The sequence below is a fragment of the Pavona decussata genome, unplaced genomic scaffold, assembly GCF_977016875.1.
Source record: "Pavona decussata unplaced genomic scaffold, jaPavDecu1.1 SCAFFOLD_21, whole genome shotgun sequence".
NCBI classification, from domain to species: Eukaryota; Metazoa; Cnidaria; class Anthozoa; order Scleractinia; family Agariciidae; genus Pavona; species Pavona decussata.
The window spans coordinates 5,205,843-5,222,070 of record NW_028145444.1 but is presented as its reverse complement, the minus strand read 5'-3'; the positions used below and the strand labels follow the sequence as shown (position 1 = coordinate 5,222,070).

General features: G+C 38.9%; 1 protein-coding gene and 1 pseudogene across 1 annotated transcript; one reads left to right on the top strand and one right to left on the bottom strand.

Moving 5' to 3' along the window:
• Positions 1–3,062: 3,062 nt before the first annotated feature.
• Positions 3,063–16,228, top strand: part of LOC146486383 (uncharacterized) — a 93,550-nt pseudogene continuing 80,384 nt past the window's right edge.
• LOC146486390 (uncharacterized) lies at positions 11,907–14,343 on the bottom strand. Its single transcript, XM_085096727.1, has 3 exons — positions 14,180–14,343; positions 12,132–12,423; positions 11,907–11,999 (listed from the first exon to the last, which is right to left on the bottom strand). Exons 1-3 carry the CDS (start codon positions 14,341–14,343, stop codon positions 11,907–11,909), a joined length of 549 nt encoding a protein of 182 aa, XP_084952853.1.

Sequence of the window (16,228 nt, the reverse complement as noted above, 5' to 3'; positions counted from 1 at the left end):
CTGACTCAGCTTGTAACTAATATGTACTTGATTATAGGAGGAGTGTTTCAGTATAAAGACACCAAACATCTAAGAGAGGTGTTTGATACCTACATGCGGGTTCCAAAACCACATTTATCCGGTGCTAATATGCACTGTGCATTCAATTATTATGAATTATGCTGACCAGTTATATAAATACCTTCATGATAATATTTGTTATTGTGCAGTTCTGGAAAAAAATCCATATTCCACTTTATATTCCTCCAAGTCCCCGTAGTAGGCTGAGGTCCAACCTGTCCTTTATTATAATCACTATCATTATCATTATCATTATCATTATTTACTAGCAGTGCAATTTTCTGTTACACACTGCTGGCATAGTCAGGAACCAACTATTCACAGCTGAAGATCTCCTTGGAGTTTCAGGTAAAAATAAGAAATCATCTCCAACACAACTTTTCTTCAGGGTGAGCATTTTAGGTATATGCCTTTGAATATGCTGAAATGGCAACCTTAAACAAGCGCAATGAACTTCTACCAACCGGCAGACATCCAAGAAACTACATTCTTAGCTATAATAGTTAATCAAATGTGCGTGCATGTAGATTTTAAATCTGTAGCATTCATTTAAACAGTCAATTGTAACAATGTCAGGAATTCATATTGCGGATGTAAACTTAAGTGATACTTCAGTGCGTATGCAGATTAACTGATGGGTGGATCAACCTCGCGTTGATCTAAAAAACAGAGCTGTATTAAAATCCTCATGTGCTCACTACTTCTACAACCGTTCCTTTGCTGTAGAGCAATCTATTGGCTTCAACGGTGAACAACACCTGGATGATATATATATATCAGCTAGATTATCAATAATTCAGCTTTCACTGTGTTTCCAGAACATGCTAAGAGATTGTGCAAGAGGTGCTAGAATTTGAAGCAAGGCTCCCAAAATTGAAGACATCCCAGATTCTAAGTGGGAACTTTTTTTTTCAACTGGTGAGATATTCCTCTTGTGCAACATACATCCATATGAAGCTAGCACCATTATTGTCGTATTCTTGTACGTGGTATTTTACTCTATTTGCAGACAAATTGTTTAAAAAAAATGGATTCACTACCTGGCTGACTGGGGTGCTATAAAAAGACGTACATTTACACATTGTCTTTTGATGCATTCATGCATATTGAAAAAAGTTTATGTGGCAGGAGTGAAGGCTTCAAGTTTTCTATTCTATTACTAACTTTGTGGAAACAGTCTTCTATTTGATTTTACATGTCTCAAACATAGTTTAGGGTCACTTTAATTTATTGTCAATATATTTCCTTTATGACTTTCTAGGTTAAAGCAGCATGTTCACAAATGGGCTCTACCAAATATTGTCGCAAGGTGCGGGTAAGACTGGGGCAGGCATGGCAGAGCAGACGTAAGTACAAAAGAGACTGCTTAAGTGGGAAGCGAGAACTTAAATCCAGGTAAAAAAAAAAAAGCAATGATGCAAATTAAATGTCATTCATATATCTATTATGTGTATAATTCACTAATGTCTTCAAAGTTGGCAAAGGGAAAAGTGTGTGGTGTAAACCAGTCTTGTAAACTCATGTGATCAATATTTAAATCAGCAGCAAAAGAAAACCAACGACAACGAGTGTATTACCTCTGTCAAATGTCAACCGTCCTGTTTCAACGGTACCTAGGCCTATTTCACCCTCTTCACCTGTATCAGCACCATCTCTGCCTGCACCTCCATTTCCACCCAGGGCTTCAAGTTCTTCTTCATCTTCATGTCAAAACCCATGATGACGCACAATTTACGGTTGGGTAAGCATTTCACTATAATATTTGGTAGTTTTGAGCTACAATTATTAAACAATGAAAAGATAAGCTCAAAACTGTCCTCCTTTAATTCATTAATTGAAAAAACTTTCTATGATTGTAAGTTATTCCTTGGTGACGGTGCATACCTGTAGTGATAGTACAAGGGAAAATAAGAGTTATTACAACATTTGTGACCGTACACGGGAAAACGTACTTTAATGCTTATCCGTTAAACGGGCAAAACCGTTAACCATCCGTTAGCTGCCCGTTAGAAAGCTCTTTCAAAAGTGTTAGAGGCGTTAACAAAACCATTAGCTTTAATAGTTTAGCGTTAGAACAAAAAGTTTACCCGTTAGCTGAAGTTCTGTATCCATTAGCCGTTAGAATTAGAGTGTTAGAGCGGACAGCGTAGGTGTTAATACAAAATTTGTATCCGTTGGAACGCCTGGCAGAGGCGTTAGAAAAAATGACCTTCCGTTAAACTGTTTACCATCTGCCGTTAGAATTGAGTGAGAAATAGCCATGTTTCGGTCAGAAGTTTCACTGCTCCATACGTAAAGAAAGATTTCGCCAAAGCGACCTTAATAGGTCACGAAGCAGACGAGCGAGCGAAATTCTCGTTCGCAGGCGTATCCTAAACAAATTTGTTATAACTTCTGCGAAAGAAACTGACCATGAGGGAGCGACATAGTCGCAAGAGGGAAAAAGACGAATCGAATGATTTTATTGTACGTCTAGCGAAAGTTTTGACGATTGGTTTTTGCTGTTGACTGATAATGCATGACCCGAATAAAATTCTATCACTATAAATAAATGTGTTACAAAAAACTCTTTGAAACATATTCAAGTCATTTGTTTGTACTAGAGACTGTAACTTTAAATAAGCGTACCTGTGAGTAGACTTGCCACAAGTCGACCTCACGAATTAGCTATAGCTAAGCAAACGAAGCAAGCCTTTTAGGCCGCAAAGCGGCCGAGCGAGCGACAAAGTCGCAAGAGGTAAATAAGACCAAGGACTTTTTTGAAAGTCTAACCTGTGAGGTGGATGACAACTAAATTACCATGTGACGTTCCAGGAGGTAAACACTGCTCACGTGTCAAGGACTGGTCTTCGAGTCACGCAGCACGCCTCCCCGTTGTCAAAATGCTTATTCTCCACTGTTTTTCCATGACAACAAAAAACTGTTGTGACGACCGATAACACTATGCCTTTTGGTAAGATGCAATCAGGAAAGTTTTAAATCAAGAAGAAACAGAGAACGAACAACATATCGAAAAATTCAAAAAATTTGTGCGCGATAGATGTGGCTGTGCTCTTGGAGCGAAGAGTGGTCCATGTTCTGGACAGTTTTCGGAAGCAGAAGTCCTATTTAACTTAAATAATTGCTTGGAACTATCAAATGACGAGCTTGACTTGGTGATATTAGCAAGTATTCAAGCTTTCACCCACCGTGAGACCAGTGGAACCAAATAAAGTAGGAACCCTTGATGCAGCTTCTACTTTCACTCACTACCTATTTGCAAAGAAATGTTCCTACACTTCTGCGGACTGAGTGACTCTCGATTTCGGCAGCTGAAAGAGCATTACCAAAATCACGGTGTCTCCCTGAGAACACATGGCAACACGAAGAGACTGCCACACAACCACGGTTTCCCAAGCTACGATCGAAGGAGTTAAGGCATTCTTGTCGAACTATGTGGAGGAAAATGCGATCTCCCTCCCTGGAAGGATTCTGGGATTTAAGGGCGATGAAATCAAAGTCCTGTCTTTATCCGAAACCAAGAAAAGCGTGTGGCGAGCATATGAAGTGGCTTGTGAAGCCTTAGATTTGCAAGCAGTTTGTTACACGAAGTTCCTACAGCTATGGGAACAATTTTATCCCAACGTGGTGGTCGCCAAACCAATGACTGATCTCTGCTTCACCTGCCAGCAGAACACTACGAAATTACAAAGAGCCGCAAACCTGTCGGATAACGTAAAACCGGAATGTGTGAAAGCTCACCAGGAACATCTGAACTGTGCTCAGGCAGAAAGACAGTTTTACAGGGACTCATGTCTCAGCTCCGAGAATACTCTGGAAAAAATTGGAACCAGAACCTTTCTAAGAAGTGGAAGCCCAGAGCCCTGCTCTCTTAATGCTACAATTCACTATTCCTTCGATTACGCTCAACAGGTCAACATCCCCAGCAATCCCTTTCAACCTGGACCTATGTCCTTCAAGACTCCTAGAAAGTGTGGGCTATTTGGTGTTATTTGCAAAGGCCTACCAAGACAGGTCAATTTTATCATAGACGAGGCTTCTTCTACCGGCAAAGGAGCCAATCCAACCATCAGTTACGTGCACCACTATTTAAAAAAACATGGACTGGGAGAAACAGACGCGCATCTGAATGCTGACAACTGTGCCGGACAAAATAAAAATAATTATTTCCTGTGGTATTTGGCATGGAGAACTATGATGAATCTGCATCATACCATCACTTACTCTTTTCTTGTCCCTGGTCACACGAAGTTTGCTCCGGACCGTTGTTTCGGGTTAATAAAGAAAGCGTACAAAGTCAACCATGTCTCATCGCTGTACGAATTTGCGCGCCTGGTAGAGACTTCCAGCTCAACTGGAGTAAACAAGGCACAACTGGTGGGAACGCACGATGGGAGAGTGATTCTTCCGGTATATGACTGAATTTCATTCTTTGGACAATACTTTAAGAAGCTTCCAAACATTACCAAGTTTCATCATTTTCGCTTTTCAAAGGAAAACCCTGGAATGGCCTTCTACAGAGAATTCATGTCAAGCCCGGAACAATCATTTATGTTGTTTAAGAGAAACGTCATTCTTCCGTCTCCTTCGTCTCTGCCAAACGAAATCAATCCTGATGGACTGGCAGGGGAGAAAGGTTCACGCTGAAATATTGGCCTTGAATGGTAAGTTGTCAAAACAAATATTTACGGTGATACATAAAGTACATCGCTGAAAGTCAGTAGAATCTTCTAAATCAGATCTTCCGCATCGATCCTAGCATGTTGTTGTACGAACAGTTCCTAAAAGGTCCAACATGAAAATTTTAACTTAATGAAACTGGTAACTGATACAGTTTTATGCCATTTGGATGCTCGACTCTCTGCTTTTCTGTTTTATAAACTGGTTAACACTGTTTATAACATAACTAATATCTTAACAATTTGTTCTTGTAGATGACGAGGATGTGTTGAACTCAAAAGACCTCGAATGGATAAAAGAGTACCTGCCGGACATGTCAAGTGCGGAAAACGAGAACATTGAGCCGCCAAAAAAGAAAGTTTCATGGCCCGACAAGGTAAAGATGATCTACATACTAAACTATTATTGTGTAACAATCTGAATTAAGTCAGTTTCTTCGTCAGTTATTCAACACCACTTTCCTTAGTGTTTCCCATTTTGACGATTTTAGTTTCTATTCCTTTCTGTAAAAGCAAAGTTTTGGCCGAGAACGAAGTATACTATAGAATCATAATTACCCGGTGAAGTCAATCAAACTTTCAATGATCAAACTCAATCGACCTCCAATCGTTTGATTTATATGAATTCAGTAATCAAGCATATTCGAATTCACACTTGTTTCCAATCGTACTTTCTTCAATCGTTGTGGTCGCATAAGTTATGTTTCAAACAGTTATTCAACACCACTTTCCTTACTGTTACCCGATTTGACGATATCAATTTTTATTCCGTTTATAAAAAAATATAGATTACCATCCGGCTAAGATCTCTTGGCTGAGAACGAAGTATCTCAAATCTTTTGACATAACGCGCGCGTACTATATAATCATAACCAGTTTTAGGTTTCTGTTGTTTGAATCAGCGAGTTCAACAATTAGCTAATCACTAGGGTGGTTATAGAGGTCTATTATCCGGTGAAGTCAATCGAACTTTCAATGATCAAACTCAATCGAGCTCTAATCGTTTAATTTATTTGAATTCGGTCATCAAGCACATTCGAACTCACACTTGTTTCCAATTGTACTTTCTTCAATCGTTGTGATCACATAAGTTATGTTTCAAACAAGAATATGCAGGTAAGATTTTAGAGAACACCAAATTAAGTTCCCAAAGCCCCAGGCAGGTTATGTTTGATCGCCAAATTAATCGAAAGATTGGGTTTCAATGATAACTTGCTCGGCTTCGTTCGATTGACTTCACCGCGAGTAGTAATTATCGAAGTTTGCTTTCCAGCTTGAATGAATTTTTATCAAAATGCCGTGGTTAAAAGTGCGGATCAATTTTTGTTTCTGGGCAACCGAGGTCGAATTTCCAATTTCGAATTCAAATGATAAAGTGTATACAGGTCTCCAATACTGTACTCTATTTAAGTCGTACTCACTCAAAGTTGAACTCCAACTGAAAGCACACTTCGGATCTGACACCGTGCCCTAAAAACATGCTCGATTTCAAAAGCGAGGTCGTTTTAAATCGAGCTCGGTGTTAGAACTAAATATCGACCTCGACTTTAATCCAAGTTCGTTCTAATGTCGAACTTGACTTTTATTCGAGTTGTTGCTTAATTGAACTCGACTTTTTTCGAGTTCGGTTAATTTCGAATTCGGCAGAAATCGAACTCGATTTCTAATCTTTCTGTCTTGTACAGAAAAAAAAAGAAAAGAAAAGAAAATGCACTAATTAAAAACAAACCCATTTTTTTATTGGTAAACTGTGTTTTTTCTCTTTGTCCCTTTCTTTAATAATTGTTTACTCGAGTTTATTATTGTTGTCGGTGTTGTTTTCTGCTTAACGTTCAATATACCAGCAGGAACCCCTTGAATTCTTGGACACATTGTTTAAGCATGTTTTGTGTCTATTTCCCCTCCGTTTATTATAACATTTCTGGTTACACGTTGTTAAATCTTCTAGATTGCTAGCAGTCCCTTTTGGATAGTCTAGAGAGCGCCCGAAATCCCCGGGCAAACAAACAGAAAACTGGCTCGAACAAGCGAAAGGGGGACTTGGGAGAGGTGGGAAGAAGAAAAAGAAGGGGAACCTCTCCTTCCCGTCCCCACCAACCTCCCCCCTCACCCCAATTTCTTTTTTCTCTCTCTTTCTCTCTCTCTTGTTTGTTTTTTCTCTTCCTTCCAGTCTAGTCGCTTTGTGTGTCCTCTCTTTGCAAACAGACTATCATTTTTTTTAAGAAGGTGCTAGGATATACCCCACACATCCCCACCAACCACACTCAACTAAAAAAATTATGGTTTTCCTTTGCTGTTATTTTATTTTGTCAATTTTCAATAAAAATATATAAATTGTAGCTGTTTTAGACACGATACAATACAAACAGCAACACGTAACTAATGTTGTTCTTGCACGGAAAGAAGTTTTTATTTTTTGAATAACAGCGATGATTTGAAAACAAAATAAGGCGCCATGTCATTAATTAAGTAAAGTTACAAACTTACAACACTGCTAGTTTAATAGCCGGATTTGCAAGTGTTTGAACGATAGATAAATGTTTTTGAATGATAATTAAATGTGTTTGAATGATAGATAAATGGCTGGTTATTTAGCTATTTCCTAAAACTAGTTCCCTACTACTAACTTGTCAAACCCTACTCATATAATTCACCATTTGACAATAGCCATTGTAGCTTGGTTAAAAATAAAACACAAACAGTGGAGATAAATATGACAATCTAACGCATTTTATATAGACTTGACATGCAATTGAAGGTCTGAGGGCATAACCGACTTATGTCGAATTTTAGCGCGGCTTTCGATTTCGCACGGATTTGTCCGAATTTTGGCTCTCCCTGGTTTGGAAAACATTTCGCGGTTTTACAATCGTGGACAAAACTCCTTGAGAAAACCAAACACGAACAGAACAAAAACCACTTGCTTACTTCTCCCTCCCACCCCCTCCCCCTAAGCATTGAGAACCGAACACAGACAGCCAAAAAGCCACTCACTTACTGTTTCTCCCTTCATAATTCTACAACAGTTACTTCTCCCTTCCCCCCTTCCCCTTATGCAATGTTGATGTGGGAAGTGATGCTTGCCAGGAAACTGTTCGTGACCCAAAAGACAACATTGAGTCAGGGGGAGGGGGAGGGGGAGGGGGAGGGGGAGAGGTATTTGGTAGTTTGCTTGTCTACAAGTTGAGTCAGGGGGAGGGGGAGGGGTATTTGGTAGTTTGCTTGTCTACAAGTGAACACGCTTGAAAGGCAAATTTTTTCATAGGTTTTGTCCACGTCAGACTTGTTTTTCAAATTATCGGTAGGCTAAAAGTTTCCACTGTCCACGAGCTGTGTTTAGTCGCACCAGTTGTTGTTTCTAAAAGTAACGTTTGAGACGATATCATGGTTTACTTTTGCGGGTTGTAACAAGCCCAAAATAGATCAAGGAAGTCGGGATAAACAACTTGCGTATCGTACTGGCTAGTTGGTTTCGCTTTTGTTTGGTGAAGTTTGTAAACTCACCGACATCTATGGATCTTTTGAAAAGTTATGAAATTGAGGAATGCAGTTCACAGGAACTGGTGGAAATGATGTCCAAAGAATCCCTCCTTGGTAGTGATAACTGTGCCGTGATGAATTTTTCAATTCGATTATCAAATCCCGCGGGAGCATCAGAGACAAATCCTGCCATGTGCAAGGTGTTTTGCAAGCCTTAGTTGTGGTTTGCCGGGCTTGAAATTCGGTATGTAACGATTAACTTGACAATTTCAAGGCAATGATTCAATAAAAGTACGATTAACATAGATTTTCAATGGTTAACACCGACTGCTCGTAAAAAAGAATAGATAGTCTTTACCTTTTAATAGAACTGCCGTTAATCGTTGTTAATCGTTGAAATGGCTACATGTCTTCCTGTTAATCGTGTAGAATGCTAGTATTTTGCATTATGAAGAGTGATATGTCGACAAACGGGACAAAGCTGGATTTTACGCCAGGAAATGGACACATTTTCTCTTGGAGGATGTAACTGTTTACATTTCGGACATTCCTGTCACGTACGTAGTAGTTTGTAACAGAATCAAATAAAAGCATGACAGCATTCTTTTCGTTGCTCCCGCGAAAAACACCGCTTTCGTGTGCCGTGTTTCAAAGACAACGAGTGTATATTGAATACAAGTATTTAATCCTCAGTGCATTGTCCTTTTGGTCATCCAGTGTCTATAATGTTACCGATATATCTTTACAAGATGGTAAAATTTCTCAATGGCATTAATACGAAACACAAAGCGGCGTGAAAAAATACTGGACAACGGTTTTCAATCGAATTGCGGTTCACATGCAAAACTTTGCACAAATCCCAGCTACATCGAAAAACGGGCTGAAATTCGACATAAGTCGGTTATGCTCCCAGCCCTTCAATTAGTATGCTACATGTAGGCAATTTACATTTTACATTTTAATATAGGGGTTTGAAACCGAGATTAAGGAAAAATAACTTAACAGTAAAGCTGTAAAAGGATACAACTTATTAATCAGTAGTAACATCTTCTCTTTTGAAAACGTCTGTCGCGTAGCATACGAAATGGCAAGTCTATAAAAAGTACGTTGGTATTCAACTGTGACCTATTTTGTTTCACCGATTTATCCGATCGTTGTGAAACTTGGCGAGTAATTTTAGTACCCTTTTCACTTGTACCCTTACCCTTTTCACTAGTTCTTTCATCTGCAAGTCTTTTGTCGAAAACAAGGTAGGGGAAGCTATCTTAAACAAATATTTTTATTTCTTTGTTCTTTTACTCCTATTGAGGGCTTTTAATCATGTCCATGTGTTTACAGAAACAAATGAAGAAAAGTAGTTCACGTTGCATGCTTTCCATATAAACATCTGACAACGGAAATGATATTTACCACATTAAAATACTGAACTGTGTTAACATTGTTGTTACAAACATTTTGAAGCTTTTAGAGTTGTCACGTGACAAAAAAGATAACTTTCATGTGGTCAAAAAAGTGAAGTAATTATTTTTGCCAAACTTTATGTAAGGCTAAGTCATTTTTTATGCAGAAAATAGACACTTTCTTATCTTTGCGACTTGGTGGCCAAATTTTAAATATCCACCCTTAACACACTGGAGGAAAATAACAGCAGGGACCAATTCACAGAGTAACTCAGAAGTGAGTGATTTCAATTTGGCTGTGCGTGTTGCATGAGACTGATTTGAGACGAATTTTGGCTACAATAGTCAAGTACTTTCTTCCTCTCCTTTCGTAATTGGGGAGATATTACGGTATAGATACTCATAAACACTGTCGATGGCTCAGTCAAAATAGTTTCAGTACTGTTTGAATACGCATGCAGTCGGGCATGATGGTTTCGCGTAGACAACGCGCGCGTAAACATCGAACCGCGCGTGTTTTTTCTGAATTTTTGTGACGTCAGACAGCAAAAATCGGAAAAACTTACATCGGTGGATTTTTTTGAAAATCGGCCAAGTGGTAAACAGATGCAGTACCTATAAAATATCTTCTTTTTGTTAACATTTGTCAGAGCTAATCTGCTCACTTGCGAAAAATAACAAATTACGGAATATCTGGCAATATCATTTCCATAATGTGACAAAAAATTAAAGACATTTCACCGAAGGGAAATAAAAATATTATAGAAGTAAAGGCTAAAAATAACAGAATATCTACCTATCTACCTATAAAAAAGCCTTATTATATTGGTACCCATACTGGTAAATCTCTAGAACAAAAGTTCAAAGACAAAATAACTAGATTTTCTTTTGCAATTAACCCTATTTAGGCAAGGTCTTAAAACTCTAGTGAGCCTCGTATTTTTCCATAATTAATGTGGCAAAGAATAAAATATTTCAACGAAGGAAAGTATAAATATTAACGAATTTAGGCTAAACATAAGAATGTATCTGCCTGTCATTAGATGTGATGTTGCCATGGTAACGGCCTTTATCCAAAAATTGACAAAGCGTTTATGAAATTTGTTTTGATTTTGATTGGCTAGCATAGGGCTAGGTGGTTAACTCAGTGGAACCCAATGGGAGTTTTCTCTCAGATCCTTTGAAACGCTATTTTAGGTTACCTGGGGTGCCTTTAAAGCTCTCTAGATTCATTTAAAGCTGCGCTATAATATTTTTATCTTTTCGGTCATTCTAGGGGAACTTGAGTCTTTTCGAAATTACTAAGGCATTTTTGTCCATTTTCCAGAAAACTTTGGTCTTATTTCCTTTCCGAAAATCTTAGCTGACCTTTTTTTGGGTACCCGAAACGACATTTTTATCAATCTTAAAACACCAGGCCTTAAATTTCCCATATCAAGAAAGTTCGAGGCGAAAATTATTTTTAGAAAATTGTAGGGGATTAAGGGCCTTCTGAACAGATAGTTTACCGAAACGATCCGTTGGGTGCCCCTGGTTAACTGTCCGTATTAGCAGTCCAATTACCCGTGTTTCTTGTTTCAGGTCTGGAGATCGAACCATTAATTACAGTACACATGGGATTTGAGACTGCGAGCCTGACTTTCAGTTTCTTTTATACGTTTGCGCTAAAATCATCCCCGAGGCATATTTTTTTTCTGACGTTACTCTCAGTGAGAATAAAGGGCGTCAATAAATAAATAAATTCTAGTTTACAAGAATCTAATTGGAGACACCTGTCTACAAACTAATAAAATAAAATCCCTGCCACCTGTCGAACAATACCCAGATTTTGACCTTGATGTCGCTCCAATAATTGTAAATTGAATTATACATTGAAACGTTTGATGGCGACTCTCTTTGTCTGTCATGTACCAGGGACCTATTATTTCATCCAAGCCGTTTGCCAACCGCTTTTATAAAAAAACCTTTCAAAACTTGGATTGCAACTAGAAAAGCGGAGCCATATTGCCTTTTTAACCAGGCCTTTTTCCATCATTTATTAATTTTCTTTTTCCGCCCTTGGCTACACTTCATACTTTTAGCTGAAGTTTAAAATTTTCAACAAGTGTTTTTTTACAGTAAGACCAACTTTCCAACTTTGACCTGTTTCCCGGAAACGCTCTCCTTTAGCCATGTATTTAAAAAATTTTGTTTTCTCCTACATCAGTTGTTTATCACAGTCACCTTCTAAGGTAAAAAGTGCTCAAATCAAACTGGTGCTAACACGTGTGGGCGGGACAAGTTTTTTTTACAGCAGAAGCCTGACCTCGATCTTGTACTGACTGCATGTCTCTCTACATTTCACATTTTCGTCCACTTCCGTCTCAATTTTCAATCCTTTCTTCAATATTTTCACAATTCGCGTCATTTATATGTATAGACCATGTTGGCGAGTTGCACACAAGTAAAGGCCTCAAGATCGAGATTTAAAAACGCCAGTGATAAGCTTGAAATAAACAAGAGAATCTCTTACCTTGCTCTTGTGATTAAACTTGCTCTCGTCACATTTAACGACCACACCTAGGCCTCCAAAAGGGATGACTGGCCTATTCACCAAATCTCTGGAACACATATCTTGTAATCCCCTGAATATCTTGGAAACTAATCCTGGGTCTAGATGTAACGTGCACGCAGTTTTCCTCTGCGAATCGTCAGCGATAAAATGATGAATGACCAGAAGCAGAGTCCCTAGTGCAACTTTGGGAAACTCTTCGAAAAAGCTGTTGGTGCGCAAGCTTCTTTTTTTCTTACATTCGCTACAGCGCCTAGGGAAACACTTGAACCAACAATGTTTCAAAACAGTCTACAACAGGTATTAATTGACCACATCCGAGAGAAAGGGGATTAGTTTCTGAGTAGTACTGTTATGCTGTGTTCGCGGAACAAAACATTTTCAGCAGATCTTTTCAACAATTTTAGCAAAAAAGTCACTACAAAGGTAAAAAGGGTGAAAAATCGCGAATAACGCAAGAATAAAGCCGCGGCTACACGAGCGATTTTTTGATCGCGCCGGTGATGCGATTTTTTTCAATTTTTTTTGCATCGCCAGAGCGCCATGAAGATCACAAGTGTAGCCACCCCCTCACTGGTGATGCGAAAGCTCAAAAAGTGGCAAGAAAAAGTGGCAAGAGTTGAAACTTTCGCAATAAAATCGCTCTGATAGTTGGCCGTGTAACGCGCGGCCTTTAATTTGTTTTTCGTGTGGCCACCATTGCGCGCTGGCGACGCAACAAAATTTGAAAAAAAATGGCATCACCTGCGCGAGCAAAAAATTGCTCGTGCAGCCGCGGCTGGCAATGGAATGCAACGAGAATACGAGAAAAGCATTTGTCACTTTTTTTGCTAAACAGTGCAAACCTTGTGACACATGCGATTCCTGTTAACGGGCATTTTGGTTTTTTAACGATCTTTTTGGTAGTAACAGGAAAATTTCTTGTTACTTTTGATGCTGTACCGCAGACATAAGACATGAATTCTAACTGAATAATTTAGGCACTGAAGTGACGTGTTGTGAGATAAACGATGAAAAGGCGAAGGTTATAACTACAAAGCAAGTGCAACGTTCAGGTTATTTCAAGTAATACTTTCTAAGGGGCTCCAAATGCAACATTATGGCTTAAAACCATACAAAACACAGGAATGCAACCCCATTATAATGCCTACAGGAGAAACCTTCCTACTACATTTGTCATTCTTGTTACATTTGCTACTTTTGTTGAAGGTTTTTGCTAGCAATGTCATGTCATGTGTTTATTTTTTGCTAAAATTGCTATAGAGTTTTACTAGTAAATTACAACGCTTTCGATCCTGGACATAAGTGATTCTTTGCGACCAATCAAGCGCGCTGAGTAGTCACAACTGTAAACTTCGTTCCCGTTAAAAATCAGAATAGTCACGCGAAACAGTTGTTGGATTGTTAAAAATCGATATTTGCTTTATTTATAAAGCTACTAAAAAGTGTTTATAGCACCTGCTGTGAACCACCCTTTTCATTGCGAAGTTGTTCAGAGTCTGAAGGTGACAAAGAAGAGAGAAGTTTATTCCTTGCTTGTAAGTTTTATATGCAAATGAGCGCTCAAACAAGCGAAGTTGTTAAAAGTCCGACCCACTGTTGCCATTTTTTAGAGGGTTACAAGGTCTTGCTTGAGCTGTTCAGTGTCTTAAATCGCTCTAGGATCGATACAACTCAAAGGCATATTTAAACGGTTGAAGGCTTTTGTTCGGCTTGCCATATATCTAGTCGACTTCAGGGGTTATAAAAATGTATATGTTCCGGCTGGTTGAAGACAAAAAAAAAATTAAACATGCAGGCTGACTGTGATATTATCAGTCCGTTTTTGGCGGGTATATGTATGTGGATTACTGGTCATACCTTGTTCCACGAAACAGTTGCGATAATAGCCAAATAAAACGTTATACGCTCCGTTTTATGGCGTGGGCATCAGATATTTCAACAATGACTGTTAGTAGCCATGGGATCGTTTGCTCTTAGAAGGAAATTCATATCTGATCTTTACTCACCAATGGAAACCATCAATATGATTGCCGTTCCTCTGCTTCAATTCCATGTCGTGATTACACTGTGCGCACCTGAGTGGGTTGGCCATAAGAGACCGTTGCTGAAGCCACTGAATCAAATTCAGCCGTGGACCCCGTTGCAAATCTATACATTCGTACAGATCCATGGTTTTTGCAAAACGATTTTACGATCGACACTAGATTTGGCTATCGAAATAGACAGAAAATAAACGGAATATACAACTCTGTTTTATGTCCTATCTAGCACATCAACGTTAAGCGAAAAGACTATCTTTCAAACTTGTTTGTAGTACAGTCGCGTTTTGATTGGCTAATTGCAGCGCGTGCGTTTGTTTTTGTTTAGTGTATCTTTTGTCTCTATTCTTTAAGCTGTTGTCGGTGTCCTAAGTGTCATTATTAAATGTTGTGCGAGAATGTTTTGTCTCAGGAAAAGAAATATTTCTTTTTAATTGGGACTATTAAGCTTTCGTGCGCTTGGCCGAATATGCTGTTGCCTGCCGGAGACACCTTAATGACTTCGATGCTGCAGCTTGTGCGTTTTACCATCTTAGCATTTTCCCTCTTTGAGTTTCTGACAAAAATATTGTTCGAGCGTGGAATCTGAGCATCGGATATAAAGAAATGGATACAGGGCCGGGTTAGTTTTAACTGTGCTGCTGCGTCGGTGGAGGAGCGAAACACGAAAATTTGGTTTATGAATGAACTTGACCGTAGAGGGATTCAAAAAGCTGACATTTAATTAATGGAGGATTTATAATTCCTGGAACAAAGAAATTTTTGCAACACTTTATCATTTCGCAAATCAAAATGAAGTTGCACAGAGGGCTATTCGCCTCTTTAGATTTTTTCATGAAAAAGTGACGTCCTAACATTCAAAAACTAAAATTCAATTGTGACACTACCTTTCTTCTGGCTGGAGAGTATGCAGCGCTTAAAAATTTTAAGCATAATTGTCAGATGGGCCGACAAAGGCAACGCAATAGTTGTTTGGCGGTCCGACCTTTATCAAGAAGAAACTTTAACGGCAACTGTACTCACGGTGAGGGTAAAAGGAGGATGTGGCATGGCGTGCGGAATAGCAAAATTATGCGAAATACGATTTACACGGGGAATAAATTAAATGAAGAGCGCGTCATGTTTTCACGCCAATTGTATAAGAGCAGCAGCTTTTTTCATGATGCGGACTGAGGATTAGATCGTCTGATCGTTAATTTGGAAGAGATGAGGGAACTGTTTATAGCTTTTGCATTCAAGGATAAATATGAAGAAATTCGTAGTAAATTAAATTTCATGTTCACTTTTCTCCTTGCGACTTCGGTCAGCAAAAATAGCGTGACCGTAACTAGGATTTTTATCTGCGGGGCTGGGAGCAAACACTGCACAACCCTCTCAGGGGTCTCCCGTACACAGACAGGGTTTTTAGTTGGACGTTTTTGTTTTCACTCCTACACAGAAAGTTGCCTCGATCTTCAACATACGATGGTTAAATGCAAGGCTCTATCAAATCCTTCAAACTTGCTACAGAACTTGGGAGTCGCGCAGGTCTTAAAAAGCTAGATTTTAAAAGGTAAGAAAAGTATAGGTTTGTCAGTCCTAATAAAACTCGTATTGGTTTTGCCTCAATGGCAAAACATTTTTCAAAATAATTATTTGGAATTCTCATGGAAGTAATATTTTTCAGATATTCCAAACACTACGTTAGAAAAAAAAATTTTTGCCTTGCGGGGGCAGCAGCGGACCCCTCCTCCCCCGCCCTCCGCTATATTCGGCCCCGACCACAGTACTACATTAACTTTCTTTATTTTTTCTAGGTTTTGTCCAAAAAAAAACTGGCCCAGCTCATAATTTCGGTAGTTTCTGACAAGTTTTGCCATGGCTCTTTCGAGACGGTAACATTTAGTGAAAATCAATTTAGAAAGAGAAAGACAGACAAAAGCTAGTTTATACACACGTCTGAAACTTACAGCCTGTGATAACGAAACAAAAAGGAATAAGCACGCTGGTCGTACAGAAGAAAATAACCATTAATTA